Raw genomic sequence first — 26,265 nt, forward strand, 5'->3', positions numbered from 1 at the left:
GAGGCCGTGGCGCGCCAGGGACCTCCCCTGCGCCGCCGGAGCTCCACGTGGTGTGCAGGAGAGAGAGACAGAGAGGAGAGGAGAGAGGGAGGTTTGTACTGACTTGTGGGGCCCACCCGCCACGTCAGTGAAACCACCGTGAAAACTATCAGGGGGTTATTTATCCGGTTTCGAAAATTCGGGGACCATCCATTTCTGATTTTTGAGTTGAGGGGAGGGGGTCAAACGGACTTTACACTTCTATAAAAGACTATATTTCTAACGTCATATAACATGGCTGTAACATTTAGCCTTCAGCCAGCTAAATTACTTGGCATGCTACCCGCCTTCAAAGGCAGCGGCGATATCGCCTGCCGCGTGGAACCGAGAAACAATAAAAAAAATAGAGAACGAGTTTCTTCTCCTTCGGTACTTGTGTTAGCTCTCACATGGTGTGCGTTAAGCTAGCGATCAAATAGTCGTTCATGCTGTAATTTTTATCATTTCTCTCTCTGCCATCTCAGCGGAAGCCGGTGATATCGTTCGCCTTTGGACAAGGCCTAATGGCACCAGGGCTTTCACGGGCCTCGTCTTCCTGCAAGTCGACTTGGCAAAATGTTTCCCCCACACTAGCCAGGGACTCGAGCCTCAAGACCGCCTCATTCGGGGGCTGCTCGGGGTCATACGGGTGACCTCCAGCAGACTTGTCACCCACTCCAGATTTTTATGTTTTTTGGATTTAAATTGGCCCAATAAATTAGCCCAATTTATTTTGTTCCGGAATAATTTTTTATTTATTCTAGCAATATAAAAAATTTATTCGAGAAAAAAATATTCGAAATATAAAATATTTATTGAACCTTGTGCGATGATTTGACTGACAGAGCGACTCCTAACGTTTGCCCCTCATTCCGCACGCGGCCAACACCTCTACCCTCTGGATCGGCAGCCAACAATCGGCGCAGTTGGTGAGGCCCTCAGTTTGCCAGGCCGACATCAGTGGTGATTCAATTCGAACAATCAGAGTTTAAATGCAAACATAAGCAACATCTGGAAGAAACTTTTTCGAAGTTTAAAAGATAACAACATGGCATGAGGCCAGAATCATAAGGCCAACCAATGCATCAGATCAACCAATGCAGCCAAAATTTGCACGGAGAATATGTGAATTCTCAAACAGAGCAATACTAGCAGCTCTGAAGTGCAAAAGTCATAAGGCCACAACCACCTCGAGAAACGCAACAATCTTAGTAAAGAACCTAACAAAGAAACTACCCCCAACCACAAGGCGAGCCACTTGGCGCTGCTGGAATCATAGAGGGTGCAAGATTAGATGATCAGTTGTCAATGGTGTATCGGTGTACATGCATGACCAACAAACGGGAGGACATAGGGTCATTCCATCTACAAAGTAGCATCCGGTACACGCGTCACCTATCAGCGTTGCTGGAAATCGCCGTTGTAGCCACTCCCTGGAAAGGAAGAGTTGCGGATTTAAGTCACATCTGCTCATGACACGCAGCTTATGTACTTGTTCATGTACTCCCTCCGTTCGGAAATGATCTACATATTTTGACTAGAGAAAGTCATTCGAAGTAAAGTTTGACTTTTATTAATCACTCAGAATATAATGTCAATTACGAATAACTCAATGTCATCTCAAAACCTCTTTGAATACATATGTATTGACATAAATTTTATAAACTAATTATACATATAATTTAACTAATTATTAGTCAAAGTTTATAAAGTTTGACTTTTCCTAGTCAAAATACGTAGATCATTTCCGAACGGAGGGAGTAACTTGCAGTAGAAAGTTGTACCGTGGATTGTCTGATCTGGCAGATCTGATGCAGCGCTGGCTAGTGGATCAGGGCCTGCAAATGCAACATGCTTATGTCAGCTTATGGATCAGTCTGCAATTCTTATGCCGTGCTTATCTTCAATGTTATTGTGGAAAAAATATTGTCGTTTTTGCTTTTTACAAACAGTAGCAGTTTGTTTCTCAAATCAAATATAAATATTTTGAGAAGATGGCAATCCATATTTTCTTCTCACGCATCTATCCAGGTTTTTGTAATGCAATAACTTATCTAATTTCTAATTAATTACTCCATCTAATCCATTTTATGAGACATATTTTGTTTTGTTAGGATAATACATTGACCAACAATTACTCTATTAATGTCACAATTATGTGATACAAAAGTATAATCATAGGACAGTACTTTTGAATATGAATCTAACAGCATAATTTTTTTTACAAAAATTATGCATTGGTAGAGTAATTGTTGGCCAAATGTTTGTCCTAGTGAAATGAAAGTCGTATAATTTAAAACAGTGGGAATCGCAGATCATGAGACTTAGTAAAAGATCAAAAAGGACCAAGTAAAAAGAAGACTTATATTACCAAAATTTCTAATATCAATAACGTCAAAAGGAAATAGGGAATCATCAGAATGTCCTCAATGCCTAGCAGATAACCTACCTATGTGATTATATAGCGATTATCATCTACGCTACAAGAAAAGTAACTGCTTTTATTATTTTCTAAAAGCAATTTACACTAGAAGGAATTATCATATTAGGTTATAGGTCCTTTTGCAGTTCATGTGCCTACATAAATGATCCTGTAAAATTATAGCTCTATGCTAAAGTACAAGCATTTCTTGGTTTATCCAAAACCATATTAAGTTTGATCAACTTTATATATAAGAGTAAGTATCAACACACCATATCAAAAAAGTAAACTAAACAAATGTATTTGCGAATGAATAGTACTAATTAATTCGACATCACAAATATTGTTTCTACAAGCTTAATTGTGGCGGAACCACCCAAAACTACTGGGCTCGGGTGCACTGATCTTTGTTGCTAAGCAACTCTGACCCAAATTGGCACTCTCCGGTAGTTCCTCGAGTGAAGCCTCGATAAAAGCCTATTCCAGAATCAGCAGACAACACTCACATGAAGGTGAGCCCAGAGATTACAACACAGAACATTTCATACATCTCAGAGTGATTGCAGCGGAAAGGAAAATTTATTACAAACCATGTTCAGAGTCCCGAAGTACTACAGAGTTCCAAACTACACAAATTATTCAAGTGTCATAGTCTCAGCGGAAGCAATAAAACATCTAACGAAAGGGAGTGACGTATCGATAAAGCCCATACGAAACACGTCACTCTGCGGGAGGGTGGTCAGCACCAGCTGAAGGGCCATCCCACTCAACAAACCAATCCGGAGGCAAGGTATACGGCCAAGTACGACTTGCAAGCAGATCTTCGAAGTTAGTACCTGAAAAACAGTGCCACAAACAAGGCTGAGTATACTAATACTCAGCAAGACTGACCCGTCACCGGATATAACATAGTCCGATAACTAGACATGCAAGGCTTTTTGGTTGGTGGGGTTTGTTTTGCCAAAAACGCCACTAAATGTTGATCCTTATTTTCAGATTTTATTTAGCCATCTTCTAGTTGGATTAACCATTCTGAGTTTGCATCTAACTCTACACAAATATGGTAGAGCAACCATTTAATCAACCAGCAGTATTATCATCATCATGTTCCACTTGTTACTCTGTGTGACCGAAAACATTAAGCAATCTCATGCCGTGAGAGGCGGACGATTCTGAATCGAATTTCAACCTGGCCAGGGGAACCTAGACCACACGTATGGGAACCAAGTCACCCACACAACTTTCCCCCCTTTCTTTCTAGTCCGTGGATCCGGAACAGCCTCCTCGACTACTGAGCCCGACGTCTCTGCACCCGTATGTCCGGACAAAAAAATAAACCTACTTCTACCAGGAGGGTGCGAGATCGTTCCACTCGCCGGTCCAATCAGGTACTTAAGCTTACCGATTACCATATTTCTCGGCATGTGGCTAGTACTTTCAAACGCATAACGAAATGAGCCACACACCGCGACCTTAACCATTTTTGAATACACCAGCGGGGCATCACAACTACACAACCCCGCCCGTTGTCCTTATATTTCAGCAGGAATTAAAGTCAGTAAAATTCATATTTGCTCGCGAGAAGCAGGTGTGGCGGAACCACCCAAAACTACTGGGCCCGGGTGCACTGATCTTTGTTGCTAAGCAACTCTGACCCAATTTGGCACTCTCCGGTAGTTCCTCGAGTGAAGCCTCGATAAAAGCCACGCTATTCCAGGATCAGCAGACAACACTCACACGAAGGTGAGCCCAGAGATTACAACACAAACCAATTCATACATCTCAGAGTGATTGCAGCGGAAAGAAATTTTATTACAAACCATGTTCAGAGTAGCAAGTACTGCGGAGTTACAACTACTCAATTATTTAAGTCTCATGTTCAGCGAAAGTAGTAAAGATAACTAGCGAGATAACGTGACGCATCGGTAAAGCCCGTACGAATGCGTCACTCAGCGGGAGGGTGATTAGCACTAGCTGAAGGGCCATCCCACTCAACAGACCAACCCGGAGGCAGAGTACAAGGCCAAGTAAGACTCGCAAACAGATCTTCAAAGTTAGTACCTAAAAAACAGTGCCACAAGTAAGGCTGAGTATACTAATACTCAGCAAGACTGACCCGTCTCCGGATATAACATAGTCCGATAACTAGACATGCAAGGCTTTTTGGTTTGTAGGGTTTGTTTGCCAAAAATGCCGCTAAGTGTTGATCCTTACTTTCAGGTTTTACTTAGCCAGATTCTAGTGGAATTAACCATTCTAAATTTGCAACTAACTCTACTCAAACATGGTAGAGCAACCATTTAATCAACCAGCAGTATTTTCATCATCATATTCCACTTGTTACTCTATGTGACCGAAATGATTAAGCAATCTCATGCCGTGAGAGGCGGACGATCCCGAATCGAATTTCAACCTGGCCAGGGGAACCTAGACCACACGCATGGGGATTGACTTCGCTCCCGCCCACGCTACTTTTCCCCTTTCTTTCCAGTCCGTGGATCCGGAACACCCTCCCCGACTACAGAGTCCGACCACTCTGCACCCGTACGTCGCAACATAAAAATAAACCGTACTTCTACCAGGAGGGTGCGAGATCGTTCCACTCGCCGGTCCAATCAGGTACTTAAGCTTACCGATTACCATATTTCTCGGTATGTGGCTAGTACTTTCAAACGCTTAACGAAATGAGCCACACACCTCGACCTTAGCCATTTTTTACTACACCAGCGGGGTATCACAACTACACAACCCCGCCCGTTGTCCTTACATTTCAACAGGAATTAAAGTCAGTACAATTCCTATTTGCTCGCGAGAGGCAGAAAACCACTCGACTTCTACCGTACCTATTTAGCATGGCAACTAGTCGATAGAGAGATCCGGTATCAAACATAGGTTCCTATGGATCATGCATCTAGGGTTTTCGATCAACGCCTAGAGAACTTAAATGCAGAAAACCAACTATTACCATACATTAATAAATAGATAGCAGAATGATAATTCGGAAAAATAGTGGGATTATGCTCCGGGGCTTGCCTTCTTGGGCACTGTCAGGCAGAAAAGCTTCTGGGGCTTGGCCCAGGTCTTGAGACAAGTTAGTACAGTTCAAGGAGACCTCCTGATCCGCACGAGAGTCCGCGGGCACCAGTTCGTAGTCACCGTCCGCGAGATTAATCGTTTCTATATGCCATGCAAGATTATGAGTTATTCATGGATAACAATTTCTTTCCTTCACTATAAAGTTGTAGTCCAATGAAAGTTAATTTAGTGACGATTTCACATTTCAATGCATGGGCAAACGTTTATAGAGTAGTAAACATAACTACGTTTATTCATGAATGGGTGGGGTTTTGGGTTTTCATTTTTAATTTCAACACATAGCATGCTTTCATTCTTTCTTAACAACACAACTACTAAAGAGCTAGTGATGAAACACTAAAGTAACTCAGATCCAAACTTGAACATTCATGGTATAAATTTCAGCATCTACCATAGAGCAAAAACTATAACTATTCATGCAAATGGATTACTCTAGTTGCTTCATCTTTTTGTACAGAATGTTCAACATGGGTTCTGGCGCTGCAAATTTTATGGGAGCAACTTCACAGTATATACTCAGCACTGAAATTTTTCCAGATTTTATACACTTATACAGCAGAGGTGATAAAAAGAATAAAAACAGCAAGCCATTAACAAAGATTAATTCTACAGAAATTTTTACTAAGGATTTGGTTCTCAAATTTTTACCAGAGACTAGTCCTGAGCTAAACCTACTCCAGAAAATTTTTCAAGATTTAACTCACTATGATAAATTAGTTATTCAGTTAACTTAACATGAGTTTGCATAAATTTCTCAAGATGCATTTGACCAGTATTGCATCTGAACTTTTTATCACAGGTAGAACATACTCTAAACAAGATCATGCCCAAAAATAATGATCAGAAACATTGTAGATTACTCAGAACAAAAATAGAAAATCTAGCCCTAAGATGCTAAGCATGATTATTCGACAAAGCCAAACTCAGTAACTGCAGCTCAAATTTTTTTTGACAGGAACACAGAGCTAAAAAGAGACTCCAGAAATAAATATGGATTTTTCTGAGCATAAGAACTATATATGAGGAATTAAGTTGATTAAACAAGCATAAATCATGGTATATAGCAAATAAAATCTAATAAATCTGAAATTTAGGTATTAACAGTGTTTTAGTTTTACATGCACTCAGTAAAAATTCCAGGGCAAGTTCATGTGCATATTTTCCAGAATTAAATCGAGAAAGCTAACAACAGATTAGAGAATCTTGATTGTTCCAACATGATAACTGTTTTGTTGGTGTCATCTTTTCACTGTGATCTTAAAATTCCATTAGTGATAACATATCCAAAAATCAAGGTCATTTGATGAGCAGAACTTCATGAACATGCATAAGGTGGTTTTCTTAATCTTTTCCCTAGATTAAACTCGATTGAGTTTCTGCAAATGTGAATGTTACAAAATTTGTAGATCTTGTTACAAGGAATCCAGATCAGTTGAGTTTGCATTTTTCTGATTTTTCTGTGATTTGTTTCGCATTTTAGGAGTTCACTGGTATACACTGAAAAACTTGCAGAAACACCCTTAAACGAAAAAAACAAATTACAACCGGGTCCTTCGCCGGCCTTCTCCGCCGTGGCATCTTGCCGGTGGTGTTCTGCGGTGCAGGGCTTACCGGGGCTGCCACGGGGAGGCGCGTGGGAGAGAAAGGTTCGAGGAACACCTACCCTGGTCGACGTTCGAGCGTTTGGTGCACGGGTTCAAGCTCGTCGGCGTTGATGGCGGGTCGGTTGTTCGGTTCGCCGGCGCTGGAGGCGAAGGAGGGCTCGGGGTAGGGGAACAAGGCACGCACGAGCACCGTGTGAGCTCGTGGATGCTTCTGGGGTAGCTGTCGGGCTCGGTCTCCTTCGGAGCTGGCCGGTCCGCGGTGAGCCCGAGCTCGCCGGCGGCGGCGCAAGAGGGGAACGGCGTCGGGAGGGGGTTTGGGTTCGATTCCGCGCACGTGGAGCGTAACTAGGAGGTGGAGAAGCTTCTGCGGTGGTCGGAGGGGGCAATGTGGGGCTGGGCTAGCCGGCCCGCGCGAGCTGGATCTCGGCGGCCATGGCGGAGCGGCGGGAGGAGGAAGAAGAGGGAGAAGGGGCGCGACTGTGGGGTGCTGGGGGTCTTTATAGGCCAAGGAGCTCTTGGGGGAGGAATGCAGTGACTGGGGGCAGTCGATTTGGCCCTGGGCGACTCGACGGCGAGCGGGCAGAGGAGGCAGCGGCGCGGCGCATGGCGGAGGGTGTCGTGGCGGCACGGGGAGCGGCCTGGGACGCGTGTGCGCGCGAGGAGATGCCAAGGGGCGGGCCAGGTGGCGCTAAACGGTTTCCCCGGGTCCACCGGCGGCGTACGGTGGGCGGCGCGAACAGAGCAGGCCGGGGGAGAGAGAGATGGAGATAAGGGTATATTTGTGATTTCTGAAGATCCAGGGACCTCTCGGTAAACTAAAATTATCTCCTAATTGGAGGGCTCAAATGGAAAAGTGTTGAATACCATTTTTGCATAACTTTTCAAGATCTACAACTTTTGTGTTATGCAAATTTTCGTTTGAAACTCACATTTTGAACTATTGGTACATTTGCATATTTGCACAAAAGGACTTTAGTTTTATTCAGTTTTTGACTTGATTTTGGCTGAAGTTCAATTGAGCACATGTCAATTGAAACACCTCTCATGAGCCAACAAAAATTTTGTGCACATTTTTGAATTAAATTTTGAGTAGCTTTTCACTCCTTTCTCTTTTTCCTTTAATTTCTTTTGTATGATTTGTATTTTATTTGGTCTTTTCTCTTTGAATTAATTTCTCAAATTTTTATTTTAACTTTAACTAAGGTACATTGATTGTATTTAAAAGCACTGACACCTGAGGTGTCACAGCAGGAAACCCCTCGACTTCTACAGTACCTAATTAGCATGGCAGCTAGTCGATAAAAAAATCCGGGTATCATTTTCAACATTAAAACATAGCATGTTTTCACAATTTCATAACAGAAAATCTACTCAAGATCTAGTGATGAAAATTTACTGCAGAATAGCACAGATACTCTAGCATCTATGGCATAAATTTCAGTATCTAATCATAAAGCACTTAACCATAACAATTCATGTAAGTAGATTACTCTAGTTGCTTCATCTTTTTTCACAGAATGTTTGACATGGGTTATGGTGCTACAAATTTTACGGGAGCATCTACATAGAATATAATAAGTATTGAAATTTTTCCAGATTTTATCTACTCTTATAAACGGAGTTATAAAATTAACAAAAGTAACATGCTAGCATTAAGAATAAATTCCACAGGGAGTTCTGCACAGGTTATGTGTCTCAAAATTTGACCAGAGCCTAAACATGGATTAGATATGCTTTAGTAAAATTTTCAGGCATTATTTCTAGAAGATGAATTACTCATGCATTAAACTAGATATGAATATGCATATTTATTTGGACTTTACTATGACCAGTACTGCATGTTAAACTTTTACCATAGCTAGATCTAATTCTAACTAGTAACATATCCAAAGATGAAGACCAGATATGACAGATTTCTTCCAGAACAAAAATAGAAAACCTAAACATGATATCTCAAGCATGGATTATAACTGTAATAATATTCAGTAAATGGTGCTCAAACTTTGTAGGAATGTTTATATGACTAAAAAAAAGTTTCAGAAATAAACCTAGATTTTTCTAAGCACAGGAACTATATATCATGGATTAAGTTCATAAAACAAGCAATAAATATAATATATAGTAAACTAGATCTAAAATTTTCCAAACTTGTACAACAGCAAGTATTAAGTACCATGTTATTATAGAAAAATTTTCATAACTAAAACATGTCTACTTCTACCAGAATTAATATATGAAGTTTACTAATAGATCTAGGAATCTTGATCATTTGGGCAAGCAAACAATTTCAAACAGAGCTCATATTTTTACCAGATTCTTCTAACAGTACTAAGTTCAACATATCCAAAAATCAAGCATAGTTACTGAACCAAACTCCTAGAACATTTATGTACCATTTAAACTAGTCTTTTTCTTAGATTAAAATAAAAGCAAAATATGAACATGTGACTGCAACAAAAGTTGTAGTTCTTGTTCTAAGGATTCCATAACAGTTGAGTTTATATTTTTTTGATTTTTCTACGATTTTATATGTATTTTACAAATTTGCAGCTTTTGATTCTAGTGTTCATGTACGTTTTTCACTTAGGCCCCTGGATTTTTGTTTCTTCTCAGGGGAAGTCCCTGGCGGAACTCACAGAACAGGGGAGAAACGGCGGGGCGATTTTCGGCGATGGGGTTGGCCGGCGGCGAGGGGAAAGTGGGGGAAAATGGAGAGGGGCTCGCGTGCTACCTTCCGGTGGTCTTGGCTCGTCGGGAGAGGGTCGGAGTTGGGCTGTCCGCGGTGAGGGGCGGTCGGCGATGGCTCTGCTCGCCGGCGTCCATGCTCCGGTGAGGGAATGAGGGAGAGGATGGGTCGGAGAGCTTGAGGAGGCCGAGGAGCTTCCATTCCAGGGGTCGGCTTGTGCAGAGGAAGGCCTTAGGAGGGGTCTCCACGGCAAGCTCGGCTTGGGCGGCGGCAATGGTGGCTGGCGGGTGGTTCTGGACGCAGGGGAGGCCGGGGCTCGGCTCTCTGGTGCGCGGAGTAGAGAAGGGAGAGGGAGAAGCTTCGCTGCGAAGCAAATGAGTGGGAGGAGAGCCGGTCAGGGGAGGGGCACGGGCGTGGCAGTGGCTGACCGGCCATGGCATCGTGGCGAGCGGTGGCACTGGCAGGGCGCATGGCGAGCTCGGGTGTCACCAGCAGGGAGTGGTGCCATGCAAACCAGGGGCGCGGGAGCGGTTTGGAGCTGGGGCGCGGCCAAGTGGCTGGGACAGGTGGCCTCGCCGGTGTACGGCCCGGCCGTAGGCAGGGAGCAGGGAGGCGAGAGGTTGGAGAAGCTGTCAGTGGCAGTTTTGTAATTTTCTCGAAATCTAAAAACCAGTTCCGTAAATTCAATTTTTCTCCTTCTTCTTGGCTCCAAATGAAAAAGTGTTGAATACCACTTTTGCTCAGTTTTTCGAGATCTACAACTTTTGTGTTATGCACTTTTTCATTCGAGCAATGGTTTGAGAGTTATTTAATTATTTCAAAAATTGTCATCTAAAGTACTTATCATTTCATGTGAATTTTAGCACTTTTACTCCTAGACTTCAACTAGGTTTTTGTTTAACATGACATGGTGAATATGTCTATTCATTTTCATAGGCTTCTTTGCATTGGTTTGAAGTTATTTTAACTTCCTTAACACTAGAAATTGAACTCCTGTTTATTTGAATGTTTAAATTTTGAATTAGCAAAAAGTTTTTTTAAATTAAACTATGTGTCACAAAAATATGAGTGTGTCTTTATTCTACATTTTTGTCACCAGTTGAGCATGAAAGTTCAAGAATATTAAAGGAACAAGTTTTATATCCACACATACTCATATACAAGGATGCATTCTTGTTTTCTATAAACATTTGTTACTATGTGCTACAGAAATATTTAGTCCTTTGTTTGAATTATTATTTTGTTGCATAATTCCAAGTTGTCATTTAAGGAAGAAAGGAATAACCAAATATTTTCTTACTGGACCTTCGAGGTAAGTATGTTTTATGCCTTCTTTCCTTTGAAAAGGTTTTTAGATTTCAAAACTACTTGTTTGTTGAACATTTGTGGCCTTATTTTATTATTTGGTTTGAACTAGTAGCTCTTCGCAAATCAAAGAATGGTTTCATTAATCATTTCATGTGATGGTTTTCCAGTTTGAATTTGATTTGCATAGAAAGTTTATAGCTCATTATGAAAGATGTATTTTAGTGTCTTATTACCACACATGTCAAGTCAGTAAAAGTGTACCAAATATTGTTTTTCAAGCATTGCACTCAAACACATGCACACATACATCTATACACAAGTTTGCAAGAACTAGACATAGAGTTCTTATTTAAGTTTTCTTAGCTCATTTGTGTGTGAAGTTATGTTAATTGCCTGACTTTGGTTAAACTGACACCAGATGTGTCACATTAATCAAACTGCAGAACAAATTAAACCAACTAGAAATTATTATATTTTTGGATTGAGGGAGTTGTATCTCTTTTCTTTCACGTGCCAAAGCGACAAAAGTTGTACCGTGCACATTTGGAGAAAAGGACGGCATGCCCGGTGCACCGGTGATCCCTGAACATTCTGGCATATTAATAGTTTGTTCGAGTTCTTTGAGTGATTCCCAGACATCATCGATGCCCACATCAGCACTGCAATTGAGGTCTCCTTGAGGAATGTCATTCTGACCTAGACCTTGATGTGAGAAACCCAAACGCTCTCCTCAGTACTAAACTATTTTACGAAGAAACACGTCAAGAAAGTTAATTTTAATAGATGTAACCTACCTTGGTTTAAATGTCTGTCGTCATGAACTAAATGAGATGGTCCTGATGCAGTCGGTCTTGCAGCGTTGCGGTTTGCATCTCCAAGAGGAAGGCCAGGTGCGCAATCAATCCCAGAAGCAGGACTACTCACAAAGTTCTCAGATCCTGCATTACATTATTTAGCATTTTAAATTATAAATGTGAACTGTAACCTCTGTATAGTGAGGACTGAATTATTATGAAACCGGCTTCTCTGACCTTGAAACTTTGCTTGATGACTAGGAGTAGTAGGAGCATTTTGTTGTGTTGGCCCTAACAACATTGGAATGGATGTGCTCCCAGCAGCAGCAATGATATTTGAGAAGATTTTGACAGGACGATTGCCATCCATAACATAGTCAAATTCAATGGCATCCAATTTATTGTATGCCTGTTTTAAACATGTCTTCGCTTGAGCCTGCAATTAGATAAGATATCAAATAATTTTCTCCATCACCAAATACAATGGTTTCAACAGCAGTTACTGAGTGCAATTTGAACCTTTTCCTTGTCATTAAACAATTTAAACTTGCCCTCTGCATCAGAGTTATCATGAAATTCTGCTCCGATAAGATCATCCACACAATTGAAGAAGAACGTGACATTTTCTGTTTCAACCTTGTATGATTTCAGTTCGTTTTTGTCTGTGAGATCACATTCCATCGCATGCTCAACAATAGTTGCCCAGGAAGCATGCTTTAATTCAATATTCAGAACCTGCATGCCATTGAGCGAATATGGACGCATTAGGGACTTCGTGAAACATGTTCCGCAACTTGCTTTGAAAAAGAAAGGTTTTGCAACCATTATTTCTAAACAAATTTAGCGCTTTATTCGAAACATATTCTCAGAGTAAAATGTCTGAATATTTACCTGACTGAGCTGATATGGATCTCTATTAAAAGCCTTTAAGAAATCCTGCACCGTACATATGTTCTTCTGCTCGAGCCTTTTATGGTAAACTCCACCCCTTGCTATTCCCTTCAAACAATATACTTTGTCATCCAACTTTGGAAGGGGACTCTTTTCATTTGCTGTTAAAAATAAAGAAAACAACAATCATAAGTTGATTCAGATTCAGTAGATGAATACAAACTATGATAATTTTACCCACACACAAATTAGTGGGTTCATTCGATTTTGTCACCTACCCTTGCTCCGCTCTACCTTCACGGTGAAAGGAGGGTGCATGAACGCCTCTTCAACCCGAGGTCCTTCAATGTTTTCACTTCTACAAACTCTCGCCGCAAGGACGAACTCCCTAGTGCGTGTCCCCGTGGAGCCTTCCTTGAAGCGAATGTTACCAAGAGAGGCCTTGCCATTGACTAGCTTCACGAGTCGTTCTCCGTCCAGCACAGATTCTCCTCCATCTCGGCTCTTCCTTATTTGGCGGTCAAAATCCTCTTCCGTCCACTCACCTTTGCAGGAATGGTCGCTCTCTAAAGCCACAATTTCCACTGTCAGTGAAGCAAGGTGACCCGATGTGATTATTTGATCATCCCTGCATATCACAATCTCTATTCCTTTGTCGCTCTGTACTGGTAAGGGTATGTTTGTGTAGATGATGCAAGGCTTCAAACTGCCATGGAAACAAAGCTTAAACTTATGATTCTGGCCTGGGCGTTCTTCGTTGATGTTATGTGCCTGGCTCGATGGTCCTACTGCCTCCAGCCTAAATGCAAGAGATAACCGTTTTTAGAAAGGTAAAGTGAAAATTGTTTGGAAACTGTATTTTCATAACATCAGCTGCAGATATTGTTCAGTTAGATGCCATGTAAGAGCATCTCCATCAGATTACTCATCTATCATGTCTTACATATTTTCTCTTTACATTACCAATAACACTTTTTGTATTTCTAGTAGACAGTGCAGTAGCATATTGATCATAGGATAGGATAGGATAGAGGGAGGAATCCTCTACATTTGAGCAAGATTGGTAATCACCAAAAATATTTTGATATTTGGGATAGAATTGGTAATCTCCTAGAGCATCTCCCATTACCAAAAAGATAGGTTTTTGTATTAGGGAAGGATATGAGTAATCTGCTCGATATGCTCTAACTAAAAGGTGCAAAAATGGCATCAACATTTTGCAACACAGAAAGTCAAAATTGCAAGGGAAATAGAAACCTATAAATTAGGAGAGGGGGGGTGTTCAAAAGGCAACCCATACCTCGCTTTATTATGATCGAACACCTGCAACTTTTATGTATTTCCAAATACTACCCTTGCCCATTGATCAACTGATGTAACCTCATAGGTGGTTTTCTTGTTCCTAATAAGCTTGCTAAAAGCTTCTTAAGAGTTTGACATGCTCACCATTGAGTTCGAACCTATTTTTGTTGAGATTTTGTCATACCTACTCTATGTGATTTTCCCACTCAGGCAAGCTTTGGCATAATTATTCTTGCATATCTCTCTAGCCCCTCCTTGTGGTATATGAATCATGTCAGATAACACTGGAGGCCAGATGATAGCTGTATCGCAATCAATATATAGACACATGGGAGAATCTAAAAAATATATAAAAATTTGCAGGTGTTACAATGTAATAAACTGAGATGCAGGTGGGTATTGAAAACATCTCAAACTTGTACCATTTTTCCGAATCAAAATGCAATGAAAATGTTGTTATGAACAAGGAATTCGATTCATAAACGACAATGCCCAGATATTGTACCTAGCAGGATGGTGATCATTAGCATACCGAGTCCGCTTGCTCCAATATGGTCTCATATCAAGGAGGGACTACAAGACAAAAGTAAGTATATTTTAGTTTACAATAATTATTTGATTCATGTAGTTAATACCAGGCTGCTAGCTGCATTTTCATTTTAGGCAAAAAGTGGCCTTCAAACATTCGTACTGCAAAATTGAAATATATATGAAATTTTGAAGCCTAGGAGGACCAGAATCCCCGGACTAGGAGGCCCAAGTTCGGGATGCATGCTTAATAGATCTAACCTGCAGCGGGACCTTGTATATTTGGTACAGTAGATTTTTCTTTCTTTCTTCTTTTTTAGGTTGGTGGGGTGCGTGTGTTGGTGTGTGGGTGGGGGGGGGGTAGGGACCTTAATTCCTTCCTTGATCATCTTATTTCCTTCCTCGATCATCTTATTTCCTTCCTCTCTCATTTTATTTCCTTCGTTAATCTTCATCATAGCCATGCTCAATTTCTCCGTAAAAGGGTCCACGCCACTGCAATTAGGATGTGGAAACAAATATATTAGGAGAACTGCAACACGGCTTCTCATACAAAAATTAGGATGTGCGAACAAGTATATTAGGATGATTGGGATGGCTTCTCATTACATAATTAGGACGCCGGAACAAATATATTTGTAGAATTACAAGATGGCTTCTCATTCGAGATCGGTCTTCATAGGAAGCCATTTTTACAAATGTTTATTAGTATTTTTTGAAGGAACGGTCTTCATGGGAAGCCATTTTTACAAGTGTTTATTAGTATTTTTTAAGTGGCCAAAAGTATATTAATATAGTTACCAGCTTTTCCAATAGTTTTGATTCCAATAACATAATGTCACATAACTTCATTACCCATGGTTTTGTGGTTATTTAACTAAATATGTTAAAATTATTTGGCACTTGTGAAAACAATATGTTCTGAAAATTATTCATGTACCGATGGACGCCATAACCACCCTGCTCCAGTGACATTTGTTGTTGGCTAACAATAAAAGAGTAATATTCATCCTGTGCAAGATAAGAATAAAAACAACTAATAATTAAAGAATACAATAAAATAAGAAGAAAATTAATAGATATAATTACATAAATAGTGCGTACTCTTAGCTAGATTGAGAACTAGGTAACTGTGCCAGATGGGTTTCATGGAGCAGAAACTCTCCTCACATCTCATAAAACCTCATCTTTCTCTCTTCTTGCCATGTTAACATTAATAATATTTAATATCATAAAACTCTCATTAAAATCCTATTGAGAGTTGAGACTGGCCTTAACGACTTCATGGTGCATAGCATTTAATTGTCTTTTTTTTCTTCGTTTGATTTTTGAAGTTGCCACATCGAATATTCGGATGTCAATTCGAATGTTCATATGCCAACTTAATATAAAACTAATTCTATTAGAGCTCTAGATGCATCTTTTAAGTATAATTAATACATGATTAGTGAATAGTTACTGTAGCAATTAGTGATTAGTTAATATACATTGATTAAAATTATGGACTAATTAGGCTTAAAAGATTCATCCGTGATTAAGTCATGATTTATGAAATTAGTTTTTTTTAATAGTCTATGTTTAGTACTTCTAATTGGTGTGTAAACATGCGATGTGACAGGACTTATGACTTAAACTGAAAAAATCAAATGAGACCTAAGGTACTGCACATCTAATTGTTCCAAAGTTTGATTCACTAAGGTGCTTGCAGTAGGTTTGGTTAATTAAATGTTTTGATTAGGGAGACCTGCGTAATTTCTGGTGAGTGATGACTACTGGTATGTCCGAAAAAATCCTAAAAATGCATTTATTGGGACGATGTAATCTTTGATAGAAGAAGGTAATATTTTTATGCTGAGCTAGGTAGGCCGCCTTCAGGCTCGTTGCGTCATGTTCAAGAAACATACTACTCACCCCGGAAGTAAACGGAGGTGGACCAGCGCCTGAGTAAGTGTTCCCCGGGTCGTCCGATACTCTGCACACATAGATCATTGTCACCAATAGCATGCCTACAACGATCGAATTCTTATTCTTTCCTGATCTCTTTTTTCTTTGCGAGTATTCTTTCTTGATCTCTCGAACACACCTCACATCTACTTTTGCCATTTCAAATTGTAGATCATCTATATACATAATAGAATCTATACATTCGAATTTATCAAAACGATCTACAATTTGGAATGGAGAGAATACTTAGTAAGCGAACAAAATTTAGAAGACTCTATACCAATCTGATGACATATCCAAATATCCAACCTTCAAAATCTGTTGAATTTTTTGGATTTTCGCCTCTTTACATCATCCCTTCGACGTCGCGGCCTATTCCGCCCGTCGTCTCCACCTGAGGACTGAGGAGGCACTCACCCACCTCCATCTCCTCTCCACACCGGCAGCGCCGCGGCCGCTCCCAGCCGCCATCCGCTGCCGCCTGGCTGTCCCGCTCACCCGCCGCATGCCTCCACTGCGATGGTGCCAAGCCGGCGGCTTCCCAGGCATCCCACCATTATCGGGGAGCCAAAAGACCCCGCCCAAACCTCAGACCCAAAACCGTAACCCCTAAAGAAGAATAGCTCCCTGGAATTGCCGCTGCCGGAGAGGAAGGCCACGCCAACCTCCAATTCAATTCGTTTCTTAGGGAAGAAAAAATTCCGGAAACTTTCAGTTTCGAACTGTATGACAAGCAAGAAGAGAGAGACTTAGGCCCTGATTGGTTGGTGCTAGATTTCTAGCGCTAGTGAATAGTAAAAATTTTGACCGCTAATTACGGTGTCAAACAAAATTGATTTACAAAACCAACTTCAGAACCCGGCGCTAGTGACTATAAAGAATCTAACGAGGCCTTTGACCACGCGATTAGAGGATGGTTACTGTAGCATCACTGTAGCAAATCATCGATTAATTACCGCCATTAAATTCGTCGCGAAAAGTTACACTCATCCCTAAAAAAATTTTGCAAATAGATTTCATTTGGTACTTCATGCATGCGAGATTCTTTTTTCGGAATACGTGCGTGCTAGTTTCCTAGCACAGCCAAACAAGGCCTTACCCTTCAGCTGTGCTTACGGCGATGAACAATAGCAATGCTAAAATCAACAATACTTTGAATGTTCTGCGACGGTGAGGAGTCATCTTCTCTCCAGAATCCTCCCACACTTTTATTATACTAAAACATAACGCGGATTCAAGGAGGGTGCAGGGGGGACTGGGGCCCACCCTAGAGCTGCTGCTCTTATGAAGACATAGGAAAGCTAGAAGGAAGGACCCAACAAAAATGATGAGACAAAGGAAGGAGGGGCTCGACAATGAGTCCAATAATTTGATGTATAAGAATTCTTCAAGTATTGACAATAACAGCAAAAGCGCAGAAACATGACAACTACGCATCTTCCGATCCATGTTTTGGTTTCTGGGAACTCCAGTCATGGGCGGAGCTAGGGGTATGCCCCCTTATTCCCTGGCATATCCAAAATTTAGGAGAAAATACTAATAAGGATACACAGATTTAAAGTATCTCTAAGAATCTTTCTAAATTACACTCTCTAAATTATTATTTGGATAGTTTTCTGCACAAAAATCGTATTCTATATGTTTTCATTCTCTAAAAGTTTTTCTATATCTTGTGTACACTCTAGAAAGTTATTTCCATTATCTATCTTTGACTAGCGAGAAACGCGGAATGGAGAATGGCTACATTTAGATAACCACTTAGAGAAGCTGTTGGAGGATATTTTTACATCAAAATCTCTATTCCTAGCTACGAAGAAAGATATAGAGAGTCTTGCTCTGCATGTCGCGTCCGCCCCTGATGGCCTGACCTCCGTATCCCGTCCATTTAGCGTTCAGTGAGACGGTGGCTCCCCGCTCAGGTGCTCCTCCCCCACTTCGGCAACCTGACAGCCTCGTGACCTCGGGTCCTTACCCCCATCAGCTATCACTCATGACTCATGTCCTCTCCTCCTAACGCGAGTTGCGAAGGACGGAAGGTGCCGACCACCGGCCCGTTGGGGCACTGGGCACTGTCGGCCTTGCAGTGGCGGCCAAGACGCCAGCAAGCGGCGCACCTTCTGCGACCATTTTTCGACCGGTGGCCCTACTCGGACCGCTATTTTATAATATTATTTAATTATTTATATTTACAACTTATACTTGAATCAATATTGTGAATTTGTTATTATTATTATAACTTTTTGTCCATTATATTTCGTATTTGATTTTGATTTTATTTTTATATATGGCATACCCAGTCATAAATTTCTGGCTCAGCCACCGACTCCAGTTTCATGAGTAAGAAAATTTCGACTGTGTGGTGGAGGCGTCTTTATCTCGACTGTGTGGTGGAGGCGTCTTTATCGTGGTGGAAACAGAGGAAAAGGAAGACCCGGCCGACTCGCCCAGAGCTCGAGGGCGAAGCTCGGTGCTCAACATTACGTACTTATAGAGATAAGAGAGAGAAGGCTAGCAGGTTCCTGGAAGTTTGACAGAAGTCCTCATGATTGTTCGTCTTCCTTTCCTTTCGGCTATAGGGTTCGCTTTATCGAGAGAGAGGCTGTGTTTAGTTCCTCCAACTCCTCCAAACTTTCCATCACATCGAAATCACATCAAAACATTAAATATAGCAAATGATTTATGCATAGAGTATTAAATGTAGATAAATAAAAAAACTAATTGCATAATTTTGATGTACGTTCCGAGACGAATTTTTTGAGCCTAATTAGCCTATAATAGGATAATATTTACCACATACAAACGAAAAAGTGCTATAGTATTTTTCGCAAACACTTTTCGCATACTTTTTGCAACTAAACACAGCCCGAGAGCAACTAAACACAGCCCGAGAGAGAATGCGAGCAGGTTCCTGGAAGTTTGACAGAAGTCCTCATGATAGTTCGTCTTCCTTTCGGCTATAGGGTTCGCTTTATCTAAACATCGTATCACCGACCAAGACCTTATACACCTCATTTCAGATTCGGAAAGATCAAGTTTGTGGTTTTGTCGGCGTTCAGATTCCCGAAAATTGTTCCCAATTATTTCACATATTTAAAAGGATTTTAAATACGATAGTGCTGCTGCTGCTATCCTTTGGATCCGAATTCGGAACTCCTATTGGTTGGCAACGGTGGTGGAGCGCCACGGGAAGAGGGAATAAAGGAACCGTGCGATCTTTCTAGTGTGTCTGGTGGAATAGCGAATCGCTCCTGGTTTTGGTGGAGGAGTGAGTGGTCAGTTGGACCGTCTCAAACAGTTACAGCTTATTTGGCTGTTGCAGCTTCGACGCCTCGGAAGGAAAAGAAGGTGTCGCGTCAGTTGGGCGTCGGCGACTGGATAGCCCATAGCCGTGATGCCGATATCCAAGAGGCCCTTGACGCTGGCCATGGTATGTTTGAACGGTGGCGGGCCGGACGGTCGTGGCAGCGGCGAGAGCCGGACGGATCGAGATTATCTAGCTGAAATAATTGGAATTTTTTCTCAACAAGATGAGGCTCACATTACCTCTCACGGAGACTCCCACTTGTCAGGCCAAAAAATTTGACGAAAGAAAGGGAGAGATTGCTTTCATCAATATTTTCTACCAAAATTCTAATACTTTTTATACCAGGAATATTTTATACCCACCTCTTGTACCCGCGTATTACTTTTTTTTACGCATACTTTACTTTTCTTTGAACATACATTCACACATAATTCACATCATTATTTGTTTAGAATGATAATAATTGATATCATTGTTTATGGAAGGAAAAGAAAGACATGTATTATTTTTCGAAGAAAAAATAAATGACATTATTGCTTGAAAGAATGAAAAATAAATATGTATCCGTGCCGCAGGCACATACAAATAGAGGATTGATGACCAATTAATAATGCAAATTGATGGCCATTGTTGTATCAAGAGGTGTTCAGGTTTACCCTACCTCTCGCATCAACTATATAAGGAGGGAGATGTACAGGTACTCCTGCAAATGGGCCCAACGTGGTGTCAGACATACATAATGGCGTATTTCCAATACCAGCTGAATTATAATGGCAAGGATTGATGACCAATTAATAATGCAAATTGATGGCCATTGTTGTATCAGAGGTGTTCAGGTTTACCCTACCTTCTCGCATCAACTATAAGGAGGGAGATGTACAGGTACTCCTGCAAATGGGCCCAACGTGGTGTCAGACATACATAATGGCGTATTTCCAATACCAGCTGAATTATAATGGCACTGGTATAGTTTCGCGAGAAATAGTGGCACGCTTCAAATACGAAAAAGTTGTAATGGCACATATCCAATTAACCTTTGAATTAATGAATTCCTAAAAACTAAAAAGTAACACATACCAACAGGAATTAACAGGCTGTGTTTCTAATCTAAGAAGTGATTCATATTCTAACTTTTATGTTTTAAGCATGTCAAATTTATTTATGATAACTTTAGTATTAAATCATTTTATTTTTAAACACATAAATGTGGCACGTACATCTCCACTAATTTTCTCAAACAAAAAAGAATATACCTTTCATATATATATATATATATATATATATATATATATATATATATATATATATATATATCTATACTATAAGGATCTAAAGAAATTGAAATAGTCTGCCACCAAAAAATTTATTCCCACCCTCTCACAGGGGCTCACAAATCAGAAAAATTTTGGTTCAACCTTGGCTCGACGAAACTCTCTAGCGGAAAAAAAACAATGTTTCCGCGATGTTTGAATGTTTCTGCCTTCCCCGTCGTTTTTTTCTCACCGCGCCTCTCCGCTTACCCGCCGCGATACCCACCCCGCTAATCACGCCCTCTCCATTAGGGATGGCAACGGGTACGTGAAACCCGAAACCCGATGTGTTTTTGTTTTATTAGGGTGCGGGTATAGACTAAATTCTGTACCCGTGGGTTTTTAATAAGATAAATTTCGTACCCGTCGGGTTTGCGGGTGCGAGTTTGTTCTTCAAGTACACAAACCCGCAAACCCGTGGGTATAATAAATCCAACAATATATAACCTAAAATACTAATGTCACAAGGTCTTGTATCAAAATAAGGTCCAATCACATGCTAAGAGAGACTTAGTCTCATGTACTTCCATTCCCATCGATGATTACTTATTTATAGACTCATTTGGCTATAATGCATTGTGTATTTGTTTATGTTTTCTATTAAATTTTGTTGCTTCTTCTATCGGGTACGGGAAATCCGCGAGTATAAAAAAACCCGCACGGGTACGGGCATGAAATCATACCCGCGACGGGTATGAGTTTTTTAACGGGTACGATTTTATCCTAACAGGTGTGGATTTAGGTTAGTGATACCCGACGGGTTTGTAGCCGTTGCCATCCCTACTCTCCATCCCCGTCGCTCCTCTTCCCATCGTGCTTCCCTTCCCATGCTCTCTCCTCCTCCGCCCGACCGCCCCCATGCGCTTTGCCTCCGCAGGGAGGAGGTTCTCCTTCGGGGATGGCAGTGCCGCGACCGGGGACACGCACGCTGAGCAAGGGAGCGTGGAGATGGAGGCGGATCGGGGACGGGATCGCGCAGATGGACGCGTGCATCGCGCGGAGATGGCGTCGGCCGGGGGCGTTAGCGACGGCGACGGCCTTCTCTCCGGTAATCTCGTCTCCATCCTCTTCCTTGACCTTCTCTCACGGGTTAGGGTTCGATAGTTTTTTTATTCGTATGCCTGGATGGCCGGATCCGGTTCTTGACTCATGATTTTCATGCCTAGCGGGCCGAATCCAGTTCTTGATTCATGACTAGAATGGCTGGATATTTCGATTTGGTTTTCTTGTTGATTATTGTGGAGCGGACATGTGCTGGTGAGCTGGCCATTGGTTCGTGCTCTAGATCAGAGTTGTTGATGTCATCACACGTTTCGCATAGTAGTTGATTTGGTTTTCTTGTTGATTATTGTGGAGCGGACATGTGCTGGTGAGCTGGCCATTGGTTCGTGCTCTAGATCAGAGTAGTTGATGTCATCACCCATCCTCTAATGGGCAGGAATTTTCTTTGCACTGTGCTAAACGGGCCAAAGTTCATGGTCGTATAATCTTGCTCTGTGCTTGAGATTCTGAAGAAGATCTTGGATCTTGGTTAGATAGCAAAGATCGATGACCCTGGTTAAGTACTGTACTTTCTTCACTGAATGTATGTTGTGCCTTGCCAAATATATGGATCTCCTTTTTTTTCTTTTGATCACTCAGAATGTGAGGGACTGATAGCTAAAAGTAGCTGCATTAGAAAACCTAGAATTTAAATTAGTTGTAAGCTAATTTTACATGTACATCTAATTATCTGATTTCATGTAGTTTGCATGCTGCCTAATATTTGTCTTGCTATTTCCCCCGCAAATTTTTTTTTGTCTTGCTATAGTTGAGCTGTTTATATGAGTAACAAACAGAAGAGTTGTCTTGCAGCCTGCTTGTTGTATGGATAAATAAAGTCAAGACTAGGCAGTCAGTAGTACATGTAAAATTAGCTCACAGCTGCAGCTCTTATTAACCTTCCCCGTAATTGACTGGGCCCTCGCCGGACGCTGTCGCATCACAAACTATGTAGTCTCATTTTGCTTTTATTACAGTAGGTCCTAAAAGCCACAGCCCAACATTGTTTCAGATTTCTATTGATTTTGCTAAAGGGGACGTCGATGTCCAGATTACCAAATTCACAAGCCTTGTGCCAATCGACTTGAAGTTCGGAGCCTCACTAATCATACTAAATGTTTGTGCCTATATATGTTGATATAGATTGTGGAGAGGCATGCTAGGAAGTAAGCAAATATTATTTTTCTACCTTTTCTTTTGTTCTGCACATGTTCTTGTGAATCAGTCGTGCATAGAGTGAGCTCACCGCTAAGCATAATGACTACTTGACAAAGACATGGTTATCACTTTAATAGAACCTGGTACATGCCCCTCTATTGCAGCACTTGAAGGTGCGTACCACTACGTGTGCCCTACTGTATTATTACACGGTTATCACTTGAAGCTTTGCTCTTGCTTCGTCTACGCCCGTGTGATGACCAACTTAACCATGCCGTGCAGCCTCCTCAGCTACGAATCTCTTGTGCTCTGTATTAAAGGTAGCTACTCCGAAATCTTATTGTCTTTCTTTGTGAGTTGTTGTTGCGTGGCATTCCTTTTTTCTCATCTGTTTCATTCTGCTTTTTGTTATTTTACAGGTTGACTTCATACCAAACTTTGATAACTCACAGAGGGAGCCATCTCTGCTGCTGGCTCGTGTTCCATCTCTATTGTTGAATGGTTCTTCTGGGATTGCGGTATGAGTTTGTATTCAGTTTATACAATTGCTACTAAGTCAGATATTTAGGTTGTTTAAACTGTTTCAGGTCGAAATGGCAACAAACATTCCTCCTCACAATCTGGGAGAGTTTGTTGATGCACTTTCTGTTATAATTCAAAAGCCTGAAGCCACAGTAAGTAATTTGTACCATATATCATGATAAGCCTGTTTGAAAAGGCACTCTGCTGCTATTTTTTCCTGTGATAATTATTAACATATTATCATAAGGAACAAGAGCAAATATTTGCTTAGCATGGGCATGATATTATTATCACTTTCAATGTCCCGTTGCAGAATCTATGGAATTATTTTGGTGATTGTTAAAGTAACATTGGCAGAACCACCCAGCGGCTGAGGTTGCTGCTCTGCCGCCGCCGGCCACCACCGACACCGAGGAGGATCGCGCAGCGGCCGCCACACCAGCCGTAGGAAGATTGAAAAATAGCAGACTAAAGTAGAGAAATGGTTTGAGGTAAATAGAACTGTCTTAATGTTGGTAAATTCACAATTTCCCTAAATTTTCCTACAGAAATTTGTATTTTTCAGATATGTGGCATAACGATGCCTAACATCAAACAGGGGATGTTCTAATACATAATTTTGCTTACTATGAGAAGAAGGTATGAACCAATGGATTCTTTTCTTTATTCACACATTGCAATGGTCATTCTTAATGTTGCAAGGAAACCATGTTCATCGGCAAGTTGCTTGGATTGGATATACTGATTCTCGTGTGAACCAATGCATTTAGGTCTTTCTCATTATTTACAAAAGATTGTGCTGATATAGAATTATCTACTACTATTCCAGGTTTCAATATATTTACAAACTAATTGATCAGTCCTTCAGAGGCTTCCAGGTTCAGCCGTGGTCATCACGAGTACAAGCTGATAAGAGCAACAACCGTATGGAGCATTGCAGGTTCTGTGAATTGTGCTAATAAATAATGGGTTAACAAGCATGCCATTGTCAGCATTGAGTTCATCTCCTGTTTACTCTTATTGAGTTCATCTCCTGTTTACTCTTCCTGCTATTCCAAGCAGATTTGGAGAGGAAGGTTGTTTGTTCTTCCTGCCATTCCAAGAAGATCCGGAGAGGAAGGCTGAGGTGCTCGAGAAGAAAATATTTCTACTTTGGGGCCATGTAAATCACAGAATCAAGTTAGCATAAATTATTGGGAGCTCATGGTTCTTTTTTGGACTAATTTCAGGTTTCCACACTGATACAACATGATTGACTAATTTCAGGTTTGATTTGGTTATTCTATTCTCTTCTCGATTTAATGAATGCTTTAATATTTTCTGCTAATTAAAGATGGGTTGTGATTGATCCAGGAAGAGTATTAGTGATGGGTTTAAATACTAAGACCTTAGCTATCTCTATATAAATGGAGGTTTTTTTCATTCATTAAGTTCAGCTTTTTTATTGCTGTATGTACCAAGCTGAATGCCATACATGAGCTCCAATATGTCTGTTCTAAGAAATTTACCTGATAATACTATATGCCAATATCAAGTTATTTTTGGTACAGTCAAGGACACAGTTAGAATGCTTGCATGGTAGAGCTGACGTGTTCAGGCAATATGGCTACAATGCAGTCCTTATGCAATCTGATTCTGTCAAGTATGCTCTTATGCAACATGTGATTTTTTTTTTTTTGCTTCTGCGTCCATTTGGCGAGAGTTTATCTAAATGCCTAAAGCATGGACTTTACAATCCACTTAAAGCAAGATCAAAGTATTGCAGATGCGATATACATCACTAACAGTGTTTCATTCTCCTTTATTGATACAAAATTTGGTTACAAAATTTTGACATCTCTAACAGCAGAAGGCACTGTAAGATCCCAGAACAAGACGCTCAAGAAACAGGATCGGCGGCAGCAAGGACACGAGGGCCGGAGGGGAGGAGCAACCAGATGGAGGTGCGTGGTCAAGCAATCCCCTTTAGTTCATGACCGCAGGCTAGGCATCCGAACAAACTGAGCTGTAAATGTGTAAAGGGTAGCCTAGACAATCCTGTAATTGTGTTTGATGGGATGGCTTGTCCAAAGTTAAACGAAAGAATCAATATTGTTGTCTCTTCGTAATCGCATTGAATCGTCTCTTTGGGGGGCTGTTGTAATACTTCATTCGGAAGGGTATTCTTCACCAGCAGGTTGCTCACAGATAATGTTGCTTTACTACGTTAGTTGCAGGTCACTCACTTAAATTGTTGAACTAGTATATTAAAATATTGAACTGTTCGATTACAAAAATAAAAATAGCATATTGGATCTTATTTATTGGATTAATTTCAATGGATACTATGGTTCAAAC

General features: G+C 40.9%; 2 protein-coding genes across 18 annotated transcripts; one reads left to right on the forward strand and one right to left on the reverse strand.

Moving 5' to 3' along the window:
- Positions 1-1,116: 1,116 nt before the first annotated feature.
- On the reverse strand, positions 1,117-18,029 carry LOC120685348 (calmodulin-binding protein 60 E-like). Of its 3 annotated transcripts, XM_039967383.1 has the most exons (14): positions 17,693-18,027; positions 16,561-16,621; positions 15,590-15,660; positions 15,018-15,144; positions 14,627-14,694; positions 13,098-13,618; positions 12,820-12,980; positions 12,448-12,663; positions 12,166-12,364; positions 11,929-12,072; positions 11,669-11,836; positions 1,803-1,856; positions 1,410-1,451; positions 1,117-1,373 (listed from the first exon to the last, which is right to left on the reverse strand). In XM_039967383.1, exons 1-13 carry the CDS (start codon positions 17,773-17,775, stop codon positions 1,417-1,419), a joined length of 1,908 nt encoding a protein of 635 aa, XP_039823317.1. In that variant the 5' UTR covers positions 17,776-18,027; the 3' UTR covers positions 1,117-1,373; positions 1,410-1,416. The 3 variants fall into 3 exon arrangements, with proteins under 3 accessions (XP_039823317.1, XP_039823249.1, XP_039823169.1); XM_039967315.1 differs by having other exon boundaries at positions 1,117-1,451; positions 17,693-18,026; XM_039967235.1 differs by lacking the exons at positions 1,117-1,373; positions 1,410-1,451; positions 1,803-1,856 and adding an exon at positions 1,886-2,796 and having other exon boundaries at positions 11,562-11,836; positions 17,693-18,029.
- Positions 18,030-21,987: 3,958 nt separating this feature from the next.
- Positions 21,988-26,055, forward strand: LOC120685494 (probable DNA gyrase subunit A, chloroplastic/mitochondrial). Of its 15 annotated transcripts, none has more exons than XM_039967633.1 (9): positions 21,988-22,255; positions 23,571-23,579; positions 23,689-23,726; positions 23,826-23,924; positions 23,994-24,080; positions 24,286-24,567; positions 24,758-24,868; positions 24,991-25,194; positions 25,775-26,055. In XM_039967633.1, exons 1-6 carry the CDS (start codon positions 22,066-22,068, stop codon positions 24,403-24,405), a joined length of 543 nt encoding a protein of 180 aa, XP_039823567.1. In that variant the 5' UTR covers positions 21,988-22,065; the 3' UTR covers positions 24,406-24,567; positions 24,758-24,868; positions 24,991-25,194; positions 25,775-26,055. The 15 variants fall into 15 exon arrangements, 11 of the variants coding, with proteins under 11 accessions (XP_039823567.1, XP_039823635.1, XP_039823705.1 ...); XM_039967701.1 differs by having other exon boundaries at positions 25,778-26,055; XM_039967771.1 differs by having other exon boundaries at positions 24,991-25,054; positions 25,158-26,055.
- The last annotated feature ends 210 nt before the right edge of the window (positions 26,056-26,265 follow it).

The sequence above is a fragment of the Panicum virgatum genome, chromosome 1K (assembly GCF_016808335.1).
Source record: "Panicum virgatum strain AP13 chromosome 1K, P.virgatum_v5, whole genome shotgun sequence".
NCBI classification, from domain to species: domain Eukaryota; kingdom Viridiplantae; phylum Streptophyta; class Magnoliopsida; order Poales; family Poaceae; genus Panicum; species Panicum virgatum.